Source organism: Osmerus eperlanus, chromosome 3 (genome assembly GCF_963692335.1).
Source record: "Osmerus eperlanus chromosome 3, fOsmEpe2.1, whole genome shotgun sequence".
NCBI lineage: Eukaryota > Metazoa > Chordata > Actinopteri > Osmeriformes > Osmeridae > Osmerus > Osmerus eperlanus.
The window spans coordinates 10293077-10307507 of NC_085020.1; the positions used below are offsets into that span (position 1 = coordinate 10293077).

The 14431-nt window shown below is 44.7% G+C and overlaps 1 protein-coding gene across 5 annotated transcripts in view; it reads right to left on the bottom strand.

Annotated features, from left to right (window-relative positions):
* The window catches only part of myo16 (myosin XVI), a 107220-nt gene that overhangs the window by 42037 nt on the left and 50752 nt on the right, over nucleotides 1-14431 (bottom strand). For all 5 annotated transcript variants that reach the window (XM_062457152.1, XM_062457151.1, XM_062457150.1 and 2 more), the window contains exons 14-21: nucleotides 12735-12840; nucleotides 11273-11390; nucleotides 10656-10803; nucleotides 8343-8460; nucleotides 7110-7227; nucleotides 6141-6212; nucleotides 5858-5999; nucleotides 4838-4910 (exon numbers count right to left, since the gene is read on the bottom strand). In XM_062457152.1, coding sequence (XP_062313136.1) covers nucleotides 4838-4910; nucleotides 5858-5999; nucleotides 6141-6212; nucleotides 7110-7227; nucleotides 8343-8460; nucleotides 10656-10803; nucleotides 11273-11390; nucleotides 12735-12840 — 895 coding nt within the window. The remainder of the gene's footprint in view (nucleotides 1-4837; nucleotides 4911-5857; nucleotides 6000-6140; nucleotides 6213-7109; nucleotides 7228-8342; nucleotides 8461-10655; nucleotides 10804-11272; nucleotides 11391-12734; nucleotides 12841-14431) is intronic.

Genomic DNA, 14431 nt, shown 5'->3' on the forward strand with positions numbered 1-14431 from the left:
CAAAGTGTTATCCAGAGTTTACGAACTCAGAAACGAACTGGCAGCATTTCTAGCTGAGAAAAACGCACAACTGGCGGACTTTTTTAACGATGACCTGTGGATTGCACGTCTCTCATATCTTGCTGACATTTTTGATCATTTGAACACTTTGAATGTGTCATTACAAGGCAGGGGGCATAACAGATTTGAACAGATGGACAAAATCGACTCCTTCAAGAAAAAGTTGAGTCTGTGGACCAAGCATTGGACATGTTCACGAACGTGAGTCAAGAGGTAGAAAACCTGACGGATAGGCCTACTGACAGATCGGAGCTGAAAAGGGTCATGCAAGCGCATTTGGAAAAGCTGCATGTGCGCTTTTGTGATTATTTTCCAGAGCAGAACGTGCCGGACAAATATTGGATAAGGGAACCTTTTGGAATTGACGTGGAGACGGTGACTTTATCATCAGAAGAGGAATCTCAACTGGTGGACCTATGGTGTGATCGTGGCCTGCAAAAGAAGTTCTGAGAGTTGACTCTCCCTCAGTTTTGGTGCAGTGTTGCGCACGAGTATCCTACCCTTGCTCACCATGCAATCAGAGTTCTTTTGCCTTTCAGCACCACTTTTTTATGCGAAGTTGGATTTTCTGCTCTCACACTGCTTAAGAACAAAAGCAGAAATAAACTGAACGTTGAACATAATCTTCGGATTGCACTTCAATCACCCCAAATGTTGACAGACTTGTAAAAAAGAAACAGCCCCAGATTTCTCATTAAAAAGTCAAGCCTAAGATTTATATTTATCTATGAATGTTATGAACTTTATGAAGAAGAAGAGAAGAAACCTGTAAAACCTAATACACAGATTTAAAAAAGTCAAGCCAACATGTTGTTAATGCTTTCTCAATAAAAAGTTGTACATATAAGTCTATGATTTCTCATTTACAAGTTGAACATGTAAGTCCATTTCTCATTAAGAAGTTGAGCATGTAAGTAAGGATTTCTCATTTAGAAAATGAACATAAGTCCTGTGATAAGTGGAACATGTAAGTCCATCTCTGACTAAAAAGGTGAATGTGTAAGTCCATGGATTCTCCTTAAGAAGTTGAACATGTAAATTCATAATTTCCTATTAAGAAAGTTGAAAATGTATGGCTTAAGTCCATGATTTCTCAAAGAAGTTGAGCATATAGGCCTAAGTCCATGATTGCATTACTGATCCTGACTGTTAAACAGTTGCACGTGTTTTCACAGTAAAACAGTGGTATAGTATTAATCCTAGTAGTAGTGGTAGTAATTATAATAATACAATTGTTAAATTATTGGCCTGATGATTCATGCTGATTATTATTTGTTGTTGGGTCGCGACTGCGCTGGTATCTTAAAATGTGGGTCATGGAGCAAAAAAGGTTGAGAACCACTGGTTTAGACCATGTCTTATGCAGAGAAAATTCTCATCTTTTAAGTTTGGGGATAAACAAATGCACAAGTGGGTCTGCACCCTAATATTGTTTGTGCTAAACCAGGACTATGTGCCACCCAAAAATAATTTGACTTTGACCACTGATGTAGTCTATTTAGATTATGAATGGTCTTGGAATCTGTACTTGGAAAGAAACCTCACTGCAATGGCAAGTTTGGATTTTAAAAATACTTTGTCGTACAACATCAAACCCATTTTTGGAAAGGTCTTAGCTTTTAGCTTAAGTTATGTACGTTTGACACATTTCTGTCACCCTTTATCTGATATATTGACCTTTGAACCCTTGCCAGCGGTCACCTTTAAGCTCTATATTTCAGTGATTAAAACAGCTACTAAAAGTGGTCAAAGTCAAATAATCTTTTGGTGGCACATAGTCCTGGTGAGCACGGTGAGAACATGCAAACTTCACACAGAAAGGCAGATAACCCACCTGAGCACAGGTATGCCTCAAGAGGGAATCGAACCCAGAGCATTCTTGCTGTGAGGCAACAGCATAAACCACAGTTACTGGCCTCTTCAACAAGGCCAACGACTACCACTGACATTTAAATATGATCTATTGCACTATGCACAAGCCACCTGAATCTCATGTGCACTATGTTACCCATTCTTGCTGCTCATTCATATTCTTATTTAAATTCTTATATTCATACTCATATTCTTATATTTATATTTATGTTTTTATATACATTTTATATTCTAAATTATTTTATTTTTAGATTGTTTAGTTCTTAGATTTAGACTATTGTACTTTTTTACTTAATTTAGGATCCATATATGTTTATTGTTTGCACCTTCCTGCCACAGTAAATTCCATGTTTGTGTAAACCTACATGGCGAATAAACCAAATTCTGATTCTGATTGGGGAGTTATTATCTATAATGGAACCCATCTTAAAGACACATTGATACCAAGGAAAATGGCTTCACACGAAAACTTCCCCTTTCCATGGAATTGTGAAATGGCTTGGGGGTTGTTGTATCAAAGACAAATACCACACCCTTTTTTGGTTTATCGCTTCATCACTGGAACTGTTTTTTAGAGAAACGTGTTCTGAAGTGATGCCATCAAGGCCATCCAGTAGTAAAGAGTTTCTAACTTGTATTGGAAAGTATGTGCCACGTAGCTACATCTTTGATGTGCCCTGTTCGTTCTGCAACTCTTTCACTGTTTGAGTTAAAAGAAGGTGAGAAGATGCTGGGATTCATGTTACTTTGACTGTAACAAAGAAAGCAGCAGCGACATCATCAAGTTTGGACAGACCTGGCTCTATGTCAACCCATGTTGGATTCCAGCAAAGTCAAGCCCGTAGTTACGATGTCTCCAGGAGATAATGATGGCTATTAGAGCCCGACCGATAAAAGATTTTTAAGGCCGATACCGATACAAATATTTGGTGATTTAAAAATCTGATATTCCGATATCGGCCGATATAAAAAAATATTTAAAAAATCCCAAACAAACTGATTTCCCTAACAGTAGTTATTTGTAGTTTACATTTAGTCACTTTTAGCAGTAGTTCTTATCCAGAGCGACTAAGTACAGGGACATTTGCCGAGGCAAGTAGGGTTAAGTGCCTTCCCAGAGACACAACGTCATTTGACATGGCCGGGAGTCGAACCAGCAACCTTCTGATTAATAGCCCGATTCCCTAACTGCTCAGCCATCTGACTCCTGTTATTATTTCCTCACTAAAATAATATGTTAATGCAGTTTCTGATAAATAAAATGTATAAAAATACAAAGTTAAGAAGAAAAAAAAACATTAATATTCATTTATCGGCCATTATAAATGCTGATACCGAGTTTGGAAAATGCCCAATATCGGCCCACCGATATATCGGTCTGGCTCTAATGGCTATCCACGTTAGCTATCACTAGCTTTCAGCTAACGCAGGGTTCCGTTGGGAGGAATTTGCGTATAAACTGCAGGCAAAACAGGGATTTGGCGTATAAGCCTATATGGCACGCGAAATAGAAGTGTAGACCTAAACCATTGTCTCAATTTTCACCCATTTTTGCGTGCCATATATACGCCCAATCCCTATTTTGAGTGCTGTTTATACTACGCCAAATCTTCCCATTCATTTCTATCAACAGAAAATGTGTCTATATTACACGCAGAACTTCATCAACGCTTATCCTTTTACGTCATCATCTAGACTCTGATTTTACGAAAGGTTAATAATCGATATTTACGTGTGTGGTAAATATTAAAATAATTGTTGTCTCGAGTCATAGTTAAATCACAATAAAAAAATAAAACAATCTGGATAATTTATCACCATAATTGCCCACTCAAGATATCTGCCAGCCCGCCCTTCCAGAGCTGGCTAGAACCGGGCCTGTATACAGCCTATATATTGCCTGTGTTTTATCTTTTTTCTTATTTTTATTTACAAGAATGCTGCTTGGTGTTGGTGGCAAATACTAATTGATGGTTGTTATTTGTTTGAGGTGAAAATTCCCCCACAAAAAAGTATAAAAAAGTATACATTTGGAAGCTTTGAGATTGTGAATCTCCGTAAAATCTGAGTCCGGATGATGATGTGTAATCGTTAAAGAGTTGATGACGTTCTGCGTGTGATAGAGACACATTTTCTGTTGATTAAAATGAATGGGAGGAATTTTTCGTATAAACTGCACGTAAAACAGAGATTTGGCCTAGGCCTATATATGGCACGCAAAATAGAAGTGTAAACCTGTGTCATAGATACGCAGAAGTATGAGACTGGGTTGAAATACTCGTGTCTGAAGTCTATTTGTATTTCATGCAGCCTTCCTCTTTCAGTCTCTCTCTCTCTCTCTCTCTCTCTCTCTCTCTCTCTCTCTCTCTCTCTCTCTCTCTCTCTCTGGCGACCTTTCTGAGGTCACTACTCCTCTCTTCCGCTCTGCTCTCATTAGAGAACATACTGAGAGGAGCAAAGAATTTGATATCTTACCACCTGACACGAGCATACACACGCACACCCACACACACACACACACACGCACACACACGTACACACACACACAGCAGCTAATCTGGCAGCCAAGCTGGCACAGAGGCAGCCATTGTGCGAGCAGGTTTACTTGAGGACAGACATACATCACAGACGCCGTGGCCCACCTCACTACAGCACAATAGCTGACTGGGTTTCCTTGTTCTGGCCTGGATCCCCAAAATGCACCCTGTACCCCCTGTTGGCCAATAATACACTCTGTTTCCCCATAACACACCCTGTGTCCTCTGTGTTAACGTGTGTCCTCTCTAACATCATGCATCCCTCTTGTTTTAGGGGTCATCTGACCCCCCCCCCCCCCCCCAAAGTCAGACAAACACACAGACAGGGGAGGTTCTGCAATGGGGGATGTGCATTCATAGGAAACTACCTGCTCAAAGCTGTTCTTCTGAAACTCCTCAAATCCAAAGATGTCCAAGATTCCTATCTCCAGGGCAGGGTCACTGTGAGGGAGAGAGAGAGAGATAGAGAGAGAGAGAGAGAGAGAGAGAGAGAGAGAGAGAGAGAGAGAGAGAGAGAGAGAGAGAGAGAGAGAGGATGGAGGTGGATGGATGAGAATAGAAACAATACTAAACAAGCGTGGAAACACATGCATACATGGCATCTACATTCAGCTACATTCACAATGTGTCTACACAAGTGCCAGACTGGCTGTTTGACCCTGATGGTACTCAAACACATACACACACTCACACTCACTCACAGCCCTGATTAGAAAAACCTTTTCTGTTTGTGTGTGCTTGCGCAAACTGTGCAAAACATTCGTAACATGTACATTGTTTGATGTCACTACATTTGTGTGTGTGAGTGTGTGTTTATTTGTCTCAACGTGTTTCTCAAATTGTAAGTATTATTGGGTGTCTGTTCAGGCATGTGCCATGCATACCGTGGTTTGTGAGCGTGTGGTTGTTGTGTGAGTAGTTGTTGTGTGCGTCATGTGAGTGTGTATGTGCATGATTACCATGACTAGAAAAACACATTCCTAGAGATACCACTGCAGCTTATCAGAGCGTGTGATATGACTCAATAACATCAGCAACCAAGATCAAGGACCCACTGGCCTCCACCTCCACCCTGTGTGTATGTGTCAGAGTGTGTGCGTGCGTGTGTGTTTGTACAAGAACACACTGTAAACTATTCTAACCCTCCAAGCGGTGTGGTATTGGAGATAGCAGCGGTGTTCTCTCTGGTGGGTGTGCTCTGCTGATAGACAGGGCAGCTGTAGTCATAAGGCTGGACTCCTGTATGTGCAACCAGAACATTCCAGCTATCAATGAATTCCTACTCGTATTTTCATTCTTCAACACTACTCTTAAAATGTAGGCCAACATACGCTCATGCACGCTACTCTCTTGTTCTCTCTCTCTCTCTCTCTCTTTCTCACACACACCCCATGCTGTCGTCTTGTCCTTGTAGGTATTCGTTGATGAGGTTGACCAGGTGGCTGAAGAGACGTCCGTAAAGAGACTTAGCCAGCTGGTCTCTGTACTGCTCTGACATTTCCACGGTGTGGCGCCTAGTGATGACATCACCTGGGAAAGACCCAAGCAGGAACAGGGGGATGATACCCAGCCATTATTATTTATATTGTTTCCAATGGTAGGTGAGGTTACTGTGAAATTAGCAAGTGTTTGCGTGAGAGTGTTTATTGTTGGGGGCAAGTGAGAGTTTACCTTTAAAATATTGTACATCAGAGGTGAGTGCAGAGCTCAAGTCGTCTGAAAACACCTGCAACAGACCAGCCACTGGAAAGAGAGGAAAAAAAGAGAAAAAAAAAAAATATTATATATAGCTTGACTGAAAACAACTATCCTTTCTTGTTCTCCTCTCCAACGTTAATAGGGCAGTACTCAACTGCAGTTCATCTCTGCCTACAGATATATCTATGATGCTGGCAGTGATTAGTCATCCTGGGCCCAGGCCCTGGCAGTGTCATCCAGCAGAACTCAGATCCACAGGTGACATCATCATCCGTCAATGTCAGTCACATGGTACTGTCAACGGGAAGCCCTGTCTTTCCCAGAGCGATGACATCACCTGTTTACCCTCCTTCGTGAGGTCAGGGGTCCCAGCTCCATGTGAGGTTGCATAATGTGGTCTCTGTTGTCGCCATGGCAACACTGTGGCCGGGAAACGAGGCTTAGTAAACATGTTCCTGGCCAACATCAGGAGGGTGTAGGTGTGTGTGTGTGTGTTCGCATTTGTGTCTGCGAGGGTGAGAAAAACAGCTTAGAGTATGTAGGGGAGAGACTATTGGTGAGTCTACACTGGAAGGAAAGAGGGCCTGCGAGAGGCAGAAAGAGTAAGAAAGAGAGAGGTGGAGGAGGGGGGGCCGAGGCAGCAGCAGAGCAGACGTAAACAATAAGATGGAGACAGACACCGTCTCCACTGCGTACCTCCTCCTTCTCTCCCCTCTTTTTCAAATGGTTCCGCTCGCCTTTGCCTCTCTCTCTCTCTCTCTCTCTCTCTCTCTCTCTCTCTCTCTCTCTCTTGGTTCGCCCCCACCCCCCTCTCTCTCTCTCTCTCTCTCTCTTGCTCTGTGCTCCCCTCTCTCTTCTCTCGCCCCTGTTTCTCCCCCTGCTGGCTGTCTGGTGTGTGTGCAGACATTGCAGACCTGCATCATGTGACGGGGTTGTGCTGACCTCGCTCCAGCAAATGCAGATCAGACGGGAAGGCGGAGTCTGGGTCAGTCAGGGGGGTGAAGCGCAGGTCGCCCACATGGAGCACAGAGGACAGGAGTTGGAATGCAGAGTCCACTTCCTGGGTGGGTGGAGGCAGGAAGGGGGGGGGGGAATGGCAGAGGAGAGAGATGGAAAATGAAAGCTTGATATTAATGATTTATTTTTGTTTATTCATTTTATAAATGCTTCGTGTTGCAAAGAGTTACCGCAGACCACACAAAACTGCTCACCCAATGACACCCACTTTCACTCCTTTCTCTTACCCTCACCCTCTCTCACCCCTTCTATTCACTCCACCCTTCTCTCCCCTCCCCTCTCTCTGTTTGTCCTTGAACTGAGGACACTTAATGGAATCCCTGCTTACCTATTACACAGACCTACTGGGTCTCTGGGTAATGTGTGTGTGTGTGTGTGTGTGTGTGTGTGCGCGTGTGGGTGTGTGTGTGTAGGATATTGGAGCTGGTTTCATTGTGATAAGCACAGACACTCTATCCAGCCAGTGCAGACAGAGGAGTTGAAAAACAAAGGAGAGAGGGAGAGTTAATGTCAGTCCGGGGTGGGGGAGTTATCTCCCAAGGACAGCTTAGAGAGAAACCAGAGGGGGTCTCGCTTTTCCACTTTGACCTATAGACCACCTCCACGGCCAGTCTCCCCCCCCCCCCCCCCCCATCTATTGCTGTCTCTCCTTCTATCTCAATCAAAAGGCCCCTGCCTAACTGGGCCTACCTGCGTGCGCGTCTCTCTCTCTCGCTCACTCCACGGACGTACCACTGGTACTTACACTTGATCCTAATCTCACTATCTCTACCTGTCTTTCTGTATACCACGCCCCCACCCGCCCACGGACGGCCCGACGGGACCAGGGTGAGGATTAAAAGGTGAGACGGTGGTCACCCTCTGCTAGCATATGCTCACCGGAGACTAAGAATACATACTGATAACGTTCTGGAAAAACACACACACGCACTAAGTGCAGAACACGATAGTCTGTGCAAACTGCCAAAGACATGCAAGCTCCATGTGATATTGTCCCTTCACCTACCCTGGCCTGGACACCATCATGTAGCATGGTGAAACACGCACACACACACACACGCACATGAGCACACAAGTGCGTAATCATACCATGTGTACAGTACACACATAATCCCATGTACACACAGCCCGTTTCCACAGCAGAGAGACCATGCGTACCAGCTTGTTTAGGCCCAGGGCTCGCAGGGCCTGTTTGACAGCAGCCAGCCGATCTCTGCTCTGGGTGGAGGCCATGGCCATGGGGGGGCTCTCCCCTGGGGGAGCAGGATTGAGGTACCTACACACACACACATTCACACACACACACACCATACATACAGGGAGACATTCACACACACATACAGACAAAAGCAGGCACGCCGATTCACGCACATACGCACAAAAATAGACATAGAAGGGACCAGTCAGTCGAGAGATGACAGCTCAATGAAAGATCGTGAAGGAGGCAGCCATGTTTGAGTCTTGGTCTGGACACAGCAACCATCTTGTATAGCTAGCTTTTCAAACCAAGCCATAGAATAGAACACTGTTTTTTTTCTGGCATGTGTGTTTGTCTATGTGTGTGTGTGTTTGGGTTCTCAGCAGAGAAAGAAGCACAGCTCATGCCAATAATGGCGGTTTACTGTAAGAACCCGTCTCAGGACAGACCTGATTCCTAACCTTTTCTGGGGGTCTGGAGGATGAGCTTGGTGAGAGTGTCAGGCATAAGGAGCAGGGTATTAGAAGAGGAGGAGAGGCTGGGAGACATCGGATACGAGGTGGCTGACATGTTGACACACTCTACTACAACCATCCTTGTCTTTGCATATCCAACTGCCTGGGAGGCCGGGAAGTGTTTATGCAATACTGACACAGTTGTAAACACGCACGCACACACACACACACTCTGTCCTGACCTGGTTTGTTTGCTGTAGTTGTATTCTCATGCTGAGTCTATCAAATGTATGATCCCCGCCAATGGGTAAAAACGACTGTTATTTGTCAGACTCTCTGCATGTGTATGCTTCTGTGTGTGTGTGTGTGTGTGTGTGTGTGTATTTGTGAGTACAGATGGTGTGTAAAGGGCAGCATATACTTTCTCTTCCTGTGGCCTACTTCTCCTAACTCTACAGCATCAGCAGACGAAAGAGACACAGCATACGTCACCGAAGACCTGGTTGAATGTATAATGTGTGTTTGTCTGTGGATGTGGAGCAAGCTGAGGTTCGCAAACTAGGATGCTGGCTATTATCCTGGTCTGTGAGGTCAGAGGTCATTGACGTTGAGGCAGAGGTGGGGTGAGAAAGAGTCGAGAGAGATTATTTATAAGGTGAGGTAGAGGTGAGGTGAGAAAGAGTTGAGAACGATGATTTAAGGTGAGGCAGAGGTGGGCTAGAGGTAATTTAATGTGAAGCTGAGGTGAGAAAAAAGGCGATTGAAGTTGAGGTAGAGGTAAGGAAGTGATTCAAGGTGGGGCAATGAGGTAAAGGAGGTAAAGGTTAGATAGAGGTGAGATAGAGGCGAGGTAGAGTGGTGATGGTGATGTTTTCTGGTTGGCATTCAACTCTGTATAACTCGAGACAACTATCACCTCAGTATGCATGCGCCTCGTCCACTAACTGAATATAGCGGGACAAGTTATCCATTACTTCTCAGCGTGAGAAATGGTTGAAATGCGTGAGAAACGCAAGGTGTCGCGTGAGAAATGGCTGAAATGTGCGAGTCTCACGGCGAATGCGTGAGACATGAGAGCCCTGCCTGTGTGCTAGCAGGTTGTTAAGGTGTGTGTATACTTGCGTGCTAGCACGTTTTTAAGGTGTGTGTATACCTGCGTGCTAGCAGGTTGTTTAGGTGTGTGTATACCTGTGTGCTAGCAGGTTGTTAAGGTGTGTGTATACCTGTGTGCTAGCAGGTTGTTTAGGTGTGTGTATACCTGTGTGCTAGCAGGTTGTTAAGGTGTGTGTATACCTGTGTGCTAGCAGGTTGTTAAGGTGTGTGTATACCTGTGTGCTAGCAGGTTGTTAAGGTGTGTGTATACCTGTGTGCTAGCAGGTTGTTAAGGTGTGTGTATACCTGTGTGCTAGCAGGTTGTTAAGGTGTGTGTATACCTGTGTGCTAGCAGGTTGTTAAGGTGTGTGTATACCTGTGTGCTAGCAGGTTGTTAAGGTGTGTGTATACCTGTGTGCTAGCAGGTTGTTAAGGTGTGTGTATACCTGTGTGCTAGCAGGTTGTTAAGGTGTGTGTATACCTGTGTGCTAGCAGGTTGTTAAGGTGTGTGTATACCTGTGTGCTAGCAGGTTGTTAAGGTGTGTGTATACCTGTGTGCTAGCAGGTTGTCAAGGTGTGTGTATACCTGTGTGCTAGCAGGTTGTTAAGGTGTGTGTATACCTGTGTGCTAGCAGGTTGTTAAGGTGTGTGTATACCTGTGTGCTAGCAGGTTGTTAAGGTGTGTGTATACCTGTGTGCTAGCAGGTTGTTAAGGTGTGTGTATACCTGTGTGCTAGCAGGTTGTTTAGGTACAGGCAGCTCTTCTCCTCAGCAGACAGACCTTCGGCCATCAGGTAGAAGATGTGGAAGTTCGGCTGCTGGTGCGCCATGTGGACCAGGCGACTCTTCTCAAGCATGTAGGCGGAGACCCGTGCTGGACCCAAGTGCACACACACACACACACACACACACACCCACACACACACACACACACACACACACAGGGGCACACAGAAAGATACACATGCACACAGAGGCACACACACAGAAGCACAAACATCACACGTGTTAAAACCTCACAACAACAACAAACAAACACTGTGAGGAAATGAACCGTCAGTGCCTGTAAATAAACTTGTTTGCATCTTTTGACATAACATCCTGAACTACATTGCCTTTCTTCCATGACGGTTCTGGGTTAGACTTGCTAGAAATAAAAGGGTTGTACTGATGTTACGTAGAAGGTTGACAGATGTTGCTCTACTGACCCCTGTCGGCCATGTTCGGAACTGCAGGGGGAAGAGCCCCAGCCTCCAGCTGTTATTACAACAGACCCTTTTAGAAGCCGCTCATGTGTACTTGTGTGTGACTGTGTGTGTGAAAGTGTTTGTCGTCATCCCTACCTCTGAGCAGTGTCCTCCTCCTCTCACAATACTGAAGACTCAGCAGCTTGATGAAGCGACTGGCATTGCTGTTCCTGGGAGTCTGGGCATGTCCAAATGCCTCCAGGATACAGTTCACCTGGACAAACACACACAAACACACACATGCACATACAAATACCATAACTGAATGTGTCATCTCAAGTATCACAGATTGATGGATGGTATTCATCATTAGGGGACACACACAAGAATCATGAATTGAATCAAGTTTAGCTGCAAGTTTCGGAAAATTAAGAAGGAAAAGGCTGAATGTTCTGAATCATCGAAGCTCTGGCCTCACCAAGGAAATCTGTCCCGGTGCAATACTACTTTCATCCAATAGAGAGCGATATGGCTCTATTGAACATCACATTTGTCATCAACCTTCAAAAATCTTCTCTCTTTCAAATTCTCTCTCTCTCTCTCTCTCTCTCTCTCTCTCTCTCTCTCTCTCTCTCTCTCTCTCTCTCTCTCTCTCTCTCTCTCTTGTGTGCCCAATGTCTTATATTCTCCCTTTCTTTCCCTCTCTTCCTTTCCTTCTCTGTCTCCCTCCTTCTCCCACACCCCATCGCTCTCTGAGACTTGACCCAGATTTGAGTACTCAGCAGTGACATCATCCCAGTCTTCCTCCACCCAGACTGCATCCGGTCTGTCAGCCTTTCCAGCTCCTTCTGAAGATCTGGGAGACACTGATACCAGCACCACCGGGACACCACCGACTCGATACCAGCCAATGCACCAGCAAAGCAAGACGGTGTGACCTTGTCCTCATTCAGGTCCGTTCGAAATGTGCTACTGCTGCTTAAACAGCATCATCAGAATCAGAATCAGAATTCGGTTTATTCGCCATGTAAGTTATACAAACACGGAATTTACTGGGGCAGGGAGGTGCAAAACACTAAACATATACAGATCTTAAATTAAGTAAAAGTACAAAAGTTTAACTATTTCTAAGAACTAAACAATCTAAGAATACATCAATTTAAATATAAAATATATATAAACTGAACTGATTACTCCCAGCGTGATCCTAGCAGCTGCTCCCACAATGGAGATGGAGGTCTTTTTCTCTGTCATTGTGCTCCTCAATGATCGACATCAATAGTCCTCATCAGGCCGTACACGGGAAACTGCCACCCACGGCACTATTGCTCAGACTACCTCGGCATGCAATACACAATCCAAAGATTGATGTTAGAATGCATGCTGGCAGAAGACTACCGGTCCAATCAGCATCTTTCTTTCTGTGTGTCGAAACTCGATGGCTGTCAACAATGTTTCTTGTCAGATTTGAGTCTGAAGATAAGAACACGGCTGCTTAGCATCCCTGGTTGTATGTAAAGACTGGAGCTCTCACACACACACCACAGTCTAGAGATGTATAGATCTTGGACCAGAACCAGGACCAGGGACTCTGACAAAGACAGATGCCTGGACTTACATGCTTCATCTTGGGCTCCAGACAGAAGCCCTTGGGGCCAGACCTGGCTGTCAGGTGTCGGACTATGTGTTTACACGCCTCGGTCTTCCCAGAGCCACTCTCCCCACTGCAGAGAGAGAGAGAGAGAGAGAGAGAGAGAGAGAGAGAGAGAGAGAGAGAGAGAGAGAGAGAGAGAGAGAGAGAGAGAGAGAGAGAGAGAGAGAGAGCAATTGGGACAGTTATAGTTAATCGTGAGGTCTTAAACGGATGGGTGTGTTGAATTACATCACCAGGGTGTAGTCGACATATGCCCATTCTGTCATACTCCTCCACCCCACCTGACATCACTTTATTCCTCCATCCCTCCCTCCTCCGTTAAAAAGCTATCACCACTTCTAACATAACTCCCTTTATGAGTTCTCCAGCCATGAGGATCTAGGGCTGACACACAGGCATGCATGCACGTCAAAGTCACTAAGGTCAAGCAGATGGTTTGGAAGCCATTCATACCCTGTGTGTGTGCGTCTGTATCACTGTCTGCATGTTTATGTATGTGCCCAAGTGCATATGCGTATGTGTGTCTGTGTGTGGTGTGTGTGTGCTCTCTCGGGTTCGTCTCTACCTAAGGAGGGAAAGGGTCTAACAAACGGATACTGCGTCTAGTGTGTTTGTAGTGAGGAAAAAGTGCGTACGCCTTAGCACAATGTGTGAAACAATGTTTTCAATACAAATAGTGACGTCATTCACCGCAGTGAAACAAGGGAACCATGAACGGTGCCAAAGAAACTAAAACAGAAAGTGTGCTGAACCTCACCAAACAATGCTTCTAATAAAAGTACACAGGGACACTCGCAGGGTGTTATCAACCTAAAGTAACGCTACGTGATGGAGTATTTGCCCATGGGCCGCTTACCTATTCCTTTTCCCCTATGCGAATGAACCAAAACCATCAACAAGCACTATACCTAATAGGTATAGGCCAGAACAGAAAAAAAGACGTTACTAAACGAGAAGATGATATATACTTACTACTAACATAATAACAAATAATACAGATTATTTGACGTTTTTAAATTCAAAAGCAGCTAACACAGAACTGCAGCAAATGACACAAACACGGAACCAAGTCGACTCGGACAAACAGCAGAAACACAGAATCAATCGACTGATGAACAGAAGACAGGAAGGGTAAGTAAGACGGACACAAAGAGAATTGGTCAGAAGCAGCTGGGGTAATGATGATGCATGACATTGAAGAGTCAATCACAGATTGAACTGAATGCAACAATGAGAGTGAGGGGAGAAACAGAAGGGAAGACAATAGATGGACACGGACATTTTTTACATGTGCTTATGTGTGTGTACAGTATGTCTGTTCCCTTCTAACGGCTATGCAGAGAGTCTGAAGTCCACACATTCTCTTTTCATTGACCAGGTTTTATTCAATTCCAAGGACACAGTGATCTGGTGCACTGGCCTCATGGGACCATGTGTGCTTATTGTCTAAATGTGTGTGTTTGTGTGTGTGTGTGTGTGAATGAATGAAAGAGAGAGCTTGCCCTTGAGGGACCTAACATTTTGACTGCATCCAGCCCAGTGGAGCACAGACTGTTGTGGAGGGTTTAACAGGATGTGTACACGTGTGTGTGTGTGTTTGTGTGTGTGTGATGGATAGCCTGCGGCCAAAGCGCATTAACTCCCTGCCAGATCCGTTGCGA